The sequence below is a fragment of the Sesamum indicum genome, linkage group LG5 (genome assembly GCF_000512975.1).
Source record: "Sesamum indicum cultivar Zhongzhi No. 13 linkage group LG5, S_indicum_v1.0, whole genome shotgun sequence".
Taxonomy (NCBI): domain Eukaryota; kingdom Viridiplantae; phylum Streptophyta; class Magnoliopsida; order Lamiales; family Pedaliaceae; genus Sesamum; species Sesamum indicum.
The window spans coordinates 7,381,647-7,395,607 of NC_026149.1; the positions used below are offsets into that span (position 1 = coordinate 7,381,647).

General features: G+C 37.4%; 1 protein-coding gene across 1 annotated transcript; it reads left to right on the plus strand.

Annotated features, from left to right (window-relative positions):
* LOC105162202 (pentatricopeptide repeat-containing protein At4g21065-like) lies at positions 9,792–12,437 on the plus strand. The gene is made up of 2 exons (XM_011080173.2): positions 9,792–10,061; positions 10,164–12,437. Exons 1-2 carry the CDS (start codon positions 9,969–9,971, stop codon positions 12,333–12,335), a joined length of 2,265 nt encoding a protein of 754 aa, XP_011078475.1. The 5' UTR covers positions 9,792–9,968; the 3' UTR covers positions 12,336–12,437.

Below are 13,961 nucleotides of genomic sequence, written 5' to 3' on the forward strand. Positions count from 1 at the left end.
GCTGCTGGACCCCAGTATGCATCATTCGTTGTCTATGAGAACACTGAGTTAAAGGTATGAGAAATGACTAACTCTAAAAAAGTACATTGATCTACCCCGAACATGCGGTGTATTAAAAAGTAACCTAATCAGAGGCCAAGAATTAAAATGAGAAAACTAAGGGCAATAACATAAACAGAACGCTTACCCTCGTCATTTTCTTCAATGGACTTCGTGTGTTGTTCCTCTTTAACCCGATCACTCTCCTCCAGATTTCAATGTTGAAATCCTCTAAAGGAGTCCACTCCAATCATTGGAAATCCCCTCCTTCTCGTGCTAGCAAGATAAGAAGTGAGAAGGGAGAATTAGACCCACATTATTATTAACGGTTTTGTTCTCTTCTCATTTCTTTCTAGATTCAAGAGAACCAAGAAAAATAAGAATGGAGAGAGTGGAAAGAGAGAGAAAAACGTGAGACGTAGAGAGAGCATGAGATGAGAGAGGTGTTGGGAGAGAATGATAATAGATACATATGTGTTTTTTACCTAGTCTGAGATTTAGGTCCATTGGATATGAGCTTGATTTCTTGGAGCTTAGTCCTTTTAGACCAAGCTCATAACCCGATTTGACCTTTGTTTAGGTGAAATGACATGTTGGCTAATTTTAAGAGAGAGTATGGCCGAGATTTAGAATTTGGAAGGCAAAAAATTCTAGGCTAGAGTTTGTGAGAAGAGAGGTTGGATAAGCTAGATCTTATCTAGTGCTTTTGGCTAGGTCAAAAACAATAACAAACCCTCTTATCTCTATGTTGGAATAGTGACCAAAAAGCTAAGTGTATTGGTTATTTTGGTAACTATTCAAGCTATCTTTATTCAAACAATATTGTCTCGATGAGTATGGTAAGTATTCATCATTAGAATATGTGTCTGTTGTGTTTAACAATTATGTTAAGCATTGCTTTAATATCTTGGGCTGCACATTGGATGACGGCTATGAAACCAACTTTTGAGGGTTGGTCTGAAATGTTCAAAGTCAAGTACCTCGAGACTGGGCGTCGAGAGTCCTATTGAGACTTGCACTGAGTATTGCATTCATTTGATGAGTACCGTGTTTCATCGGCAACAGAGGTTGGACGTCTATTCAATTTCAGTGGGTTAGTTGACAAGGTGGTTAATCGATTGAACTGACTCGCGGGGATGTTATATGAAAGCTTTAGGGCTTGGTCAGTATAACTTGAATCCTCGACTCTGATAGTACGGGAGTAGTCCTCAAACCTGAGGAACCAAACAATCACGCAAACGATGGTTGTATCTTGGATCTGTACGAGAGATGATTGTGTCACAGACATGATCACTATAAGCCTTGTTCAGTGCAGTCAGAATGTGAATGTGTAGCGATGACAGTAGGTTACAAGAAGAGGACCCATCCCCTGTCAATACGTGACAATAGATCTTCTATGCACTTGGAGATACGTTTACCCCTTGCAAAATCTGTAGCTATAGTGGTTGGTTGAATAGAAATGATTTCTTATGTCAAGTGATTAAGCGAAACGTGGTCTAAAGTATTAAAACATAGATGCCTACTTCAAAATGGGAACGAACACCAAATTCCATGCCCTTGACTAAAGTCAGTAGACGGTAGAGGGAAGGACTATACCAGTACGGAATCAGGAGCTTAAATGTTCACCTATTCTCTGGTGCCATGGACCGTTACTAGACGGCCACCATGGTAGTGGGCTCTCTTGATTAATAGTTTATTAAGAATGATTAATTGGCTTGGATATAATTAATCAATAGCAAAGAACACTAGTCCAAGTCTAGCTGAAAGGAGAACATAAAGAGTCACACACAAATCACCATGGAAGGACAAGAAATTTATTTAGAATTAATTTCGAAAGATGTAAATAATTTAATTATTTACATATGGGATGATCCATTGGATGGATAACCCAAGATTAAATTAATTGAATTAATTTAATTAGGCTTGTCTTAATTAATAAATTGGATATATTGATTAGAGAGAGAATTGAACTTATATCTTTAATTGGATTAAATGACATTGGATTTAATTTAGTTTGAATTTTATTAAATTGAATTTAATTAAATTCATTGGGCCTTGGATTTACTTTAATTTGATTAAAATGAAACTCGGTCCATTAAATTAAAGCCCACTAGCAATAGAGTTGACTTCTATTGTTGGAAGGAGGGTTGGTCAAATTGCATTTTTGAAAAGTGTAGACTTGACCATATATGAAGCCCAGGGTTGCCTTGTAGGAAGGTGGAATGTATCAAAACACATTTTCACCTTTCTATACAAAGCATATATATGTGTTATCATATTTTTTCATAATACAACATATAGTGAATAGTACAGAAAACACACACTTCCCCTCCTTCTCCATGTAACGCTCGACCCTCTCTCTTTCTCTCCTCTAATCTATCTAATTCTCTAACTCTCTTTGATCTAGGATCAAATAAAGAGTTGTAAAGAATTTTTTATGAATAGAATACACTAATTGATAGTGTAGTTCTCTTTCATCATCTTCCAACTGATTTTGATTTCTTCTAGCAAAGAGATCAAAATCTTCTTGCAATAGTGTGATGTGAATCATTTTTAGAGGGCTCCTACGTTAGAGCCTAGGGTGAACGCAACAGTCGAAGACATATCGCGGTTGAAACAAAAAATGAAAGAGGTAATATCTCATTTACATACCGCTTCTCGTTTGTTTCTCCAATCTATAGCCTTGTATGTTGGGATTTGTTATTTTGTTTATGTATAATCTACATACTACATCGAAATATCGAGAACACCAAGGGTACACCCCTTGGTTCGTTGTAGAAATTAATGATTTTAATTATGCGTATATTTTATTACCACTTTATTTTTTTTTGCACTTCCGCTCACGCGACCACACATACGAATTTGAGCTCTCTCTCTTTCTCTCTCTCTCTCTCTCCCCCCCCCCCCCCCCCCTCTCTCTCTCCTCGCTATTTCAGCCATTCTCTTATCCTTCTGGGGATATTCTCTTGAGACGATAGCCAAGTTGTTGAACATGGCGCCTTTTAAGACCTTGGCCCAAACGCCATATCATATATGGCATGCAGACCTGCGATCTACAAGTACTTGGGAGTGTGAGGTAGCCTTGCATATGTCAAGAGACTAGTGGGAGACAAACTGGACTCGAGGTCTAGTTTGTGTAGGTTCGTGGGTTATCCTAAGAAAACTACGGGGTATTATTTATATGATCCCTCCAAACAAAAGGTTTTTGTCTCGCAAAATACAATGTTCTTGGAAAAAGATTTTCCATCCGATATCTAATGTGAGGAATTGCTATTTGAGGAATCGGGTGAGGTAACACCTCAAACAGATGCAGTTACATCATCTGTATCTATAGTTCCCACTAACAATATTCCTGTCCTCCGAAGGTAGACCAGAGTGTCCCAACAGCCTGAGAGGTATGAATTTCTGGGTTTGACCAGTTAATTGGATAATGATTCAAAGACCTATCGAGAAGCAATGTTGGACATCGATTTGGACAAATAGGTTGAGGCCATGAAATTCGAGATGGACTCTATGAGTTCAAATAAGGTTTCAACCTTGATAGACCCACCCAAGGGTGTTAAATCTGTTAAGTGTAAATGGGTCTACAAAAGTAAGCTTGGAGTTGACTGGAGGTTACAACCTTTAAGGCCACGCTTGTGGCGAAAGGGTATACTCAACGACCTGTGGTCGATTTTGAGGAAACCTATTTGTCCATAGCTATGGCCAAGTTATTCGAATTATGCTTGCTATAGCTGCATGGTATGACTATGAAATATGACATATGGACGTGAAAACGGTTTTCCTTAATGGGTTCCTTGAGGAAGAGATCTATATGGATCAGTTTCACATATGTTGGAGAAGAGCAGAAGGTCTACCATTTCTATGGTCTCAAACAAGCTTCCCGAAACTGGAATATCCATTTTGATGAGGTCATATGGGGTTATGATTTCATCAAGAATGACTTTGACCCTTGTATATACAAGAAAGTTAGTGGGAGCTCAGTTGCGTTCCTCATGCTTTACGTGGACGACATTTTGCTCATTGGGAATGATGTTAAGATGCTAGGTGACACTAAAGCATGGTTGTCTACACAATTTCCATGAAGAATTTCGGTGGGGCTTCCTACATCCTAGGCATCAAGATTATCTGGGATATATCTAAAAGGATGTTAGGAATGACCCAAACCTCATACATTGAGAAAGTCTTGAAGAGATTCAAGATGGAAAACTCCAAACAAGGATTCCTTCCTATGAGGCATGGGTTTAAGCTATCCAAGAAGCAGTGTCCTAAGACTGATGAGGAGCTTAAAAAAATGTTTGACACACCCTATGCTTTAGCCGTAGGCAGCATACAGTAAATTGTGTAGCGCATAAGGCCAGATGTCATTTTTGTTTTGAGCGTAATGAGCAGATATCAGGCATGTGTCAGTAAGGCTCACTAGACTACAGTCAAGACCATACTTAAGTACCTGAGAAGGACAAAAGATATATTCTTGGTTTACGGTGGTGGAGAGTTAATTCTGGAAGGCTACAACGACACTGGCTTCCAGTCTGATGAGGTTGATGCCAAGTCTCAATTAGGGTTTGTATTTAAGTTGAATGGTGGTGTAGTGGCTTGGAGAAGTTCCTAGCAGGATACCACAACGGATTCCACCAATCAAGCTGAGTACATAGTGGCTTTAGAAGCAGATAAGAAAGTGGTTTGGATGAAAAACTATATCCATGATTTAGGTGTAGTGCCTAGCATTGTCAAGTCAGTGGTTATCTTCTGTGATAACAACGGGGCTATAGCAGAAGTGAAGGAACCAAGATCTCATCACACATCCAAGCACATTCTTAGACGCTACCATCTACTTAAAGAGATGGTGGGAAGAGGTGATGTTCAGATCGACCGAGTCGTCGAGTCACATCAACAAAAAATATAGCAGATCCATTGACCAAGCCAGTGTCGCAAATTGCTCATGCTCAACATCTTGGAAAGATGAGTTTGAGGATAATGAGTGATTAGCTTTAGGGTCAAGTGGGAGTTTGTTAGAATAAGTGACCAAAAAGCCAATTGGATTGGGTTTTATGTAATCTGTTCTAACAATTTCGGTGTGATTGTAATATTTTTTTATGAATAAAGACTCTGCATTATTTGGCAATTGTATTTATTGTGCTCACTAATTATGTTTATATGCTTAACATCATAATAAAGCCCAAAAACTAAATTGTACAACCTATGTAGTTGGGCTACGGATTAAATGGTAGCTGTAAAACCAACTTCTGATGGTTAGGTTTGAAACATTCCAAGTCAAGGACCTGAAGACTGAACATTGAGAGTCCTATTGAGACTTGCACTAAAATTCACTAGATGAGTGCCGTGTTTCATTAGCGACAGATATTGGATGTCTATGCAATTTTAGTGGGTGGTTGTCAAGGTTGTCAAGCCGATTGAACTAACTCGCGGAAAGTCGTCATATGGAAGTCTTGGAGGCTTGGTCGGTATGACTAGATCTTACTGGCTCCGATAACACAGGATTAATCCTCGGACTTGAGGAACCATAGTAGTTGCATGCATATAATGGTCATATCTTACATCTGGCGAAAGATGATCGTATCTTAGATGTGGTCATTACAAGTCTCGTTTAGTGCAATTAGAATATGAAATGAGGAAGGTGGGTTCCAAGATAAATCTATCACCTGTTAGTATATGACAATTGAGTCTCTCCTATGCGTTCTAAGATGGTTTGAGCTCTTAAAGTATGTGGCCACAGTGATTGGTTGAGTAGGGAATGGTTTCCTACATCAACTAATAGAGCAAACGCATCTCGAGTTATCGAGCATAGTGTCTAGTTTAGGATGGAAACCGACACCCAATTTCATGTCCTAGACTTAGATCCGGGGACGGATGATGGAATAATCGTACTCGTATGGTACATGGAAGCTTAAATGTTCACGCTAACATTCACCTAGTTTCTAGTGCCATGGACCATTGCTAGACGGCCACCCATGGTGACAGGAATTTTCAATTAATGGTTAATTAAAAATGAATTAATTAAATTAGATCTAATTACTTATTGTGTTGGACACAAGCCTAAGTCTAGTTGAGGTTGAACCTAAAGAGTCACACAAATATCACGATGGAATTAGTAGAATTAATTTGAGAAGAAACAAATTAATTTAATTGGATTAAATTAATGCAAGAAGAATATATAAATAATTAGATCATTTATTTAATAATCCATTTGATGGATGGCTCAAGAATTAATTAATTGGATTAATTAATTTTTTGAGCTTAACACTTTAGATTAATTGAATTAATTTATTAGGTTTAGCTTAGTTAATTGATTTGATCAATTAATTATATTTAGGCTTAGATTTATTTAATTGGATTAAATGAATCTTTGGACTTAGTCGGGTTAAAATTAATTTAATTGATTATTTTTTAATGAACTTCAGTTGGGCTTGATTCAATTTGATTAAATCAAGATTGGTGTATACTTGAAGTCCAAGCCTATTTGAGGGAGGTTTGGAGCAAGTTAAGAAGGATTTGAAACTCTTTACCATGATGAACATGATGGAGTGGTTATTTCATCATGGTTGAAGGCTATATGCATATGGGTATATAGGCAAAATTTGGTTGTTATTGAATTTAGAATGTAATTGTATGTGATATACAAAACTACACACATATTCAACATAACCAAATAGATGAGCCATGAATTTTGCTTTCATTTTCTCTCTAAAATATTCTCCTTTTGTTCTATATTGAATTGGATTCAAGTTTAGACATAAAACAATCTAAAAGCACTAAACAACAGTGTTTTGTTTGGAGTTATTTTTGCTTCTTGTTCTTTGTTGTATCTAGCAATAGAAAAAGAACTAAATCTATTCTATTTTGTGGTGTAGACAACTTAGAGGAATTCTAGTTTGAATTCTCAAGTGTGTTAGAATATGTGACCTAGAAGCTAATTAAATTAGCACACTTGTAATCTATTCTAACAACAACTCAATTCCATGTATATTATCTGGTGAATGAAATGAGTATTTGCTATTGGCATTTCCTTTATTGTACTCATTATATATGGTTGCATTTCCTTTAGACATTACAACAAAGCCCACAGACCACTTTGACAATCGTGCAACAGTTGGACTACGCATTAGATGGTGGTCATGAAATCAACTGTCAAAGGTTGGGTCTGAAACATTCCAAGTCACGGACCTCGGGAATGGACATCTAGTATCCTAACGTGTGACGTTTACGCGATCTTAGTGGGTCGATTGGCTAGGTGTCAAATCGACTAAACTGACTTGCGGGAATCATCATATGGAAGCCTTGGAGGCTTGATCGATATGACTCGAATCCGCAACTCTGATAGTGTGGGAGTATTCCTCAAACTTGAGGAATCACGGCAGTTACGTGCGTACGATGATTGTATCTTGGATTTGTTGAAAAGGTGATCGTGTCTCATACATGGTCATCATAAGCTTGGTCCCGTGCAATCAAAGCATGTAGCAAGGACGATGAGTTTCAAGAAGAAGATCCATCCGCTATCAATACGTAACAGAGGTGTCTCCTATGCACTTGGAGATGCGTTCGCGCTCTATGAACCTATGGCCATAGTCATTGGTTGAATAGGAAAAGAAGTTCCTATGTCGAGCAATTTTGGGCAACTCGATCTCAAGTATTAAGCATAAATGCCTAGTCCAAGATAGGAGCCGACACCCAATTCCATGACCTAGAGTAAGGCCGGAAGACGGTAGATAGAAATACCATACCCGTATGGACTCGAGAGCCTAAAAGTTCACATGAATATTCATTTAGTCTCTAGTGCCATGGACCGTTGCTAGACGGCCACCCATGCTGACAGACTTTCTTGATTAAGTGTTCATCGAGAATTATTAATTACATTATATTTAATTAATAATAGTGTTTGACACTAGCCTAAGTCTAGCTGAAAGGTGAATCTAAAGAGTCACATAGACATGACCAAGAAGGGACAAGAAATTAATTAGGAATTAATTCCATGAGCAATTGAATTACTTACAAATGAGAGAGATCCATTCGATGGAGGAGCCTAATGATAAATTAATAAGATTGATTTGTATTGGGTTTGCCCTTATTATTTAATAAGTTGGACTTATTAATTAATAAAGACTTATTGGGCTCATGTATTTAATTGGATTAAATATATGATGGGCTTAATTAGGTGAATTTTAATTAAATTAGATTTAATTAAAATTCATTGGGTTTCCAATAAAATTGGCCAAGCACCCACTAATTAAACACATTGGATAATTCTAGGAAAGAAAATAATTGATTAGCATTTCTCACTTTTGGAAAGTGTTATGTTGGTCATTCTTTATTTGAAATAAAGAATATATTGCCTTATGAATATTAGAATAAACCTAGGCATATTCTAGTACATCCATACAAGACAGATATATATTCTAATTAGTTATTTAGAATAACTAATTATTACACAACACAAAAAAATACTCCTACCCTAGAACTCCCAATTGGCCACCCCCTCTCTCTTTGGTGTGTTTTTCTCCCTTATTCTCTTCTAGCAAAGGAAATTAAGGGATCCCTATATTCCGGCATGGTATGGACGTGTCTTTAGAGTACTTCTACGTTGGATTCTTGCGTGAACAAATCAACAAAAGAAGGTGCGAAGGAAATCAAACAAGATGTGATCCTTGATTTATGTTTCTTGCGTTCCTCGATTTTAATTTCACCATAAGCCCCGATTTATTTTATTAATTACATCAAACACCCGTGAACTCCAAGAGTACACCCCTTGGAATCATGGTCTTATTAAATTCATTTTTTTTTTTAATTTATGAATTTTAATTACCGCTTTCGCTTGTGCTTACCCGGGCTGATCCACTCGCTCGCTCCCTTCAAAGTGAACAGGACGGGAGAACGTAAAGGAAACAATGCATGTTGCTGCTCATCTATAAAAATAAAAAGGTAAAATTTCATGTTATATTTCTATGCTTTTTTGTTTCATTGTCTAGCCACATGTCTAACATGTATATATGCTTGTTATTATACTTTTGACAAACACCAAACGCTCGAGAATTTGAAATCAAACACCCCTTTGAACCGGTTTTTTTTTTTTCAAGCTTCCATCATGTTCCCGGGCCATATTGATTCTTTCAGATTATAGTAGACCGATTTAGAGGGTTTCAAGGTTGAAATCTCATGGAGAAAATCAGCTTGAAAAGGGAATAACGATCGGTTCAAGAAAGCGACAAGCGTAAAATTCTCTTTATGGTTTTGTGCCTCTCGTTTTGCTTGCTTTGATTCATGGCCTAATTTTTGTTTATTGCAGTGCGCCCTGGAAAGATCAAGGGTACAACCCTTACTTGGGAATCAATATGTTTTAATTCGGTAATTTTTTATTTTTTGTGCTTCCGCGTGCTTTCCGTGCTAATCCACGTCCTTCACTTGCTCATCAGCCCAATTTCTGCATGTTCTGTTTTAATTGCTGCTTCTATGTTTGTTGACGACGATCTAGGAAAAGTTTGTTACTGATTTTTTTGGTATGATGTTTCTTACGATACCATAAGTATACGCAACATGTCGTCCTTGTTGTACGCCAAATCATCCTGTTGAATTGGGCTCGTTTTTAGGCCTACCAAATTAGTCAACGACAGATGGGCTATGGGCCTGACCCTTGCTTATGGTCCAATACTGGTCGTAATTTATCTAACCAAAATGGATATCATGTAAAATACCTAGTTCCTTTTAATAAAGTTCAGAGGTGGGGCAAGGTGACTAGGCCTGCTGGACCCAAACGATTGTCGTCCATTTCCTGAAAGATGATATACTCCTAAACTTCATCCAAACACACCAGATAGCGGATGCTCGAACTCAATATCCACAAGTGGAAATCAGTTGATCAAGCTCAAGTGACATACAAATTGATGTAGTTTCCGGCAAAAAACAGTTGAGTTTTCATGGCCTCCCTGCCGCCAGTTGTGGTTGGCAACACCAGCAAGCTCAACCCTGAAGTCAAGAAGCTCCCCTCTCCTTCTGTTCCATTTGAAAAGGTAGATAGCTTTAGATTGATTTCGCTTTATCTTGTATTTCTATGGACTAGAATAACGCATTTCCTACGTGTAATTTAAGCTTTTAACTTTTCTGAAGTGTAGAAAAATTATAGCACGAAAGAGTCGGATAGAGCTTTTGCATCGTTAAGCTTGGAATTCAGAGAAGCATTTTCCTTGATAGGAGGAGGTGACAGAAAAATAGAATCATCGTCGTACGTTCCGCTTCTGCAAGAATGTATAGACACGAATTCCGTTTCAGGAGTGGAATCCATCCATGGCCACATTGTGAAAGCTGGATTTTGTCAAGAATTGTTCCTCATGACATTTCTTGTAAATACATATGCAAAATGTGGGATGATGGAAAGTGCTCGAAGGTTGTTCGATAGTTTGCCGAAAAGAAATGTTGTCACGTGGACTTCTTTGATGTCTGGCTATGTTCACAATTCAAGGCCTGAGTCTGCTATCAGTGTTTTCAAGGAAATGTTGGATGTCGGAGGGTATCCTACAAACTATACTTTAGGAATTGTCCTTAATGCTTGTTCTTCTTTGTTTGATATCGAATTAGGGAAGCAGATTCATGGTTACATAGTAAAGTATGATATCGAGTATGATGCCAGTATAGGGAATGCACTTTGTAGCTTATACTCCAAATGTCGTAGTCTGGATATGGCAATTAATGCGTTTCAGCGGATTGAGGAAAAAAATGTCATTTCATGGACGGCTGTTATATCTGCTTGTGGGGAAAATGGAAATTCTGCTATGGGATTGGATGTGTTTGTTCAGATGCTTGCTGAGGGTGTTCAGCCAAACGAGGTCACTTTGACTAGTGTATTGAGTATATGTTGCACAATGCAGGCCCTGGATATGGGAACTCAGGTCCATTCGTTGAGTATAAAAATTGGATGTGGGTCAGATTTAGCCGTAACAAATTCAATTATGTATTTGTACTTGAAAAATGGGTGTATTAGTGAGGCAAAGAAGTTGTTTGATGGAATTACCACCATCAGCTTAGTTACCTGGAACGCTATGATTGCAGGCCATGCAGAAATGACTAGCCTTGCGGAGGATGGCCTTTCAGCCTACTTCTATGGAATTGAGGCACTTAAGATTTTCCAGCGTTTGAATAGATCAGGCTTGAGACCTGATTTGTATACCTTTTCAAGTGTATTAACTGTATGTAGTAGTTTGGTGGCTTTGGAGCAGGGGGAACAAGTTCATGCCCAGACATTAAAAACCGGATTTTTGTCTGATGTGGTTGTTGGAACTGCCCTAGTTAACATGTACAACAAATGTGGAAGTATTAACAGAGCAAGTAAAGCTTTTGTAGAGATGTCTACAAGAACATTGATTTCATGGACTTCCATGATCAATGCATTTGCACAGCACGGGCTTGCACAACAGGCGTTACAGCTTTTCGAGGACATGAGATTTGTTGGAGTTAGACCAAACAAAATTACATTTGTGGGTGTGCTCTCAGCTTGCAGTCAGGCAGGAATGATTGACCAGGCATTAGCCTATTATGACATGATGATAAATGAGTACAAGATCAACCCTGTTATGGACCATTATGCATGCCTGGTTGATATGTTTGTGAGATTGGGACAGATCTATGAGGCTTTTGACTTTATCAAGAAGACAGATTTGGTTCCAAATGAGTTTATTTGGTCAATCTTGATTGCAGGCAGTAGAAGTCAAGGAAAATTGGAGTTGGGCTTTTATGCTGCCGAACAATTGCTCGAACTTAAACCAAAAGATTCTGAGACCTATTTCTTACTGTTGAATATGTACCTCTCTGCAGGAAGATGGAAGGATGTCTCAAGGGTAAGAAAAATGATGAGAGATGAGAAGGTTGATAAAATAACAGACTGGAGCTGGATTAGCATCCGAAACAAGGTTTATACGTTCAAGCCCGGCAGCAAGAAAAATCAAGCGAGTGAGGTAGCTAAAATTCTGGAGGATTTGCATGATAGAGCGAGGCGTCTTGGATATCAGGTAGAGACAAATATGGCGATCGTAGATGAGGAAAAGGAGGAAGCCACAGCCTTGCCTGCAGATCACAGTGAAAAGTTGGCAGTAGCATTTGGGTTACTTAACACATCAAATGAGGCACAGATTCGGGTTATTAAGAGTATTAGCATGTGTAGGGACTGCCATAATTTTATAAAAGTCGTCTCAATATTGACTTCAAGAACTATAATCATTAGGGATAGTAAGAGACTGCACAAATTTTTCAATGGACAATGTTCATGTGGGGATTTTGGTGGCCTTGTTTGATAACTTTTCACTCAGTGAAAGAAGTTATGAGTCTATGACCGCAATGGTCGTTTTTAGAACAACTGGTTGTGCAAATATATCCAAATGTTCCTTTTCCTTTTAGGTTATTAGTTGTGCATTAACTATTATGTAAAGTTCACTCAACCAACTGTTTCTAGGATTGCAGAACAGGTCTTCATTTTGGAATTTGCTTGGATAGTTCTTAGTTGCTGGTGGTTGCATATCTATCTATAGTAGTTAGAAATGCACAGTCCATGCGTGTGCAAATGTTATATATATATATATATATGTATATATATTTATTGCCACTGGCACGCAATCATTGTGCGCTTTTAATCAATATATGATTAAGAGAATAAAGTGATTAATACGAGTAAAACTGAAGAATAAATATGATAATATATTGACGAATAAAGAATGACGGGCACCACTTTAAAGAAATAAGTAGCTATATTGATTAAAGTTATAACTAGCATTTTAAAATTTAGTATCGTGGTGTGATAAATTGCAGTTGTTAAAGTGAAGCAATTTTTTTTATATTAGTATATATATATATATATAATATTTATATTAAATTTATAAATTTTTTAATCAAAATATAATTAAGTAAAATAAAATAGAAGAAATAAATGTAGAAAAGGAAATTCAAATATGGATAAAATGCGGATGAGTGTAATAATGAATAAGTGAGAAGAAATTACTTGAACATGAACTGGAGGTACAAAATAAATTAATGGGTTAACATTTATTCTCCCTTGCTCATTTATTTTTCTAAAGCCCAAACCAAAGAAAGTGGTTCCCTTTATGCAACCCAACTAGACCAATTCTGTTAGCTTATGACTAAGGTAGTAAATGCATAAATCAAATATTCACAATTAATTCTGCATGTAAAAAAACAAGTCCAGTCCAGTAAGATGATTCAGCGGACAACAGGAATTCCACCTCACCTGCACTCATAACATCTTGGAACACATTATACTGAAAATCTCTACCTTATCCATCTAAACAGTCTAAAATCGACTTGTTAAGTAGTAAGTAAATAGATTCCCTGATTCTTGAGTTGATTGGGCAAGACTAAACAAAAAATTCATAAGCAATCACATGCAACCACAGATCCAAATCAGTTCACATTCACGAAAAAGTTTCAAGCTGAATAACTCCATAACAGTTAAACAATTATAGAAATATAAATAAATTATGGAGCTAAAAAGATACTTACATAAATGTAAAGAGAGAGAAGAGAGAAGTAGTCAACTTAATTTTTTTCCTTTTTTCTTGCCCTTTTTCTCTACTGCTCTGGTTTTTCAAACCATTGATAAACGAAATAAAAAATCATGAGGATGGAAAAATGTGAGTGTGGATAGGGGTTTGATGGTTGGCTCGGGTAAAATGGTGGGAAGATAACAATGGTTTTGAGGGTTTTTACCAGTGGGATTTTCTTTCTTGGATTTTTGTGTTGTACCCACCTCCATTGCTGCTTCTTTCAGGGGTGTTGATTGGTGAATGAAACACATCTTCATTTCCATCAATCCGAGTAATAAACCCAATGAAACCATTTAGTGGTCCCTTGTTTGACATCACCCTCCTCCATTGGTATAAAATCGTAACCCGTATGCTGATCTTTCC

Bases quoted from the DNA above. Each gene is read 5' to 3' on its own strand.
- LOC105162202 (XM_011080173.2), top strand. From the start codon at position 9,969: ATGGCCTCCCTGCCGCCAGTTGTGGTTGGCAACACCAGCAAGCTCAAC. The intron at 10,062-10,163 runs GTAGATAGCTTT...TCTGAAGTGTAG, and splicing joins CTTCTGTTCCATTTGAAAAG to AAAAATTATAGCACGAAAGA.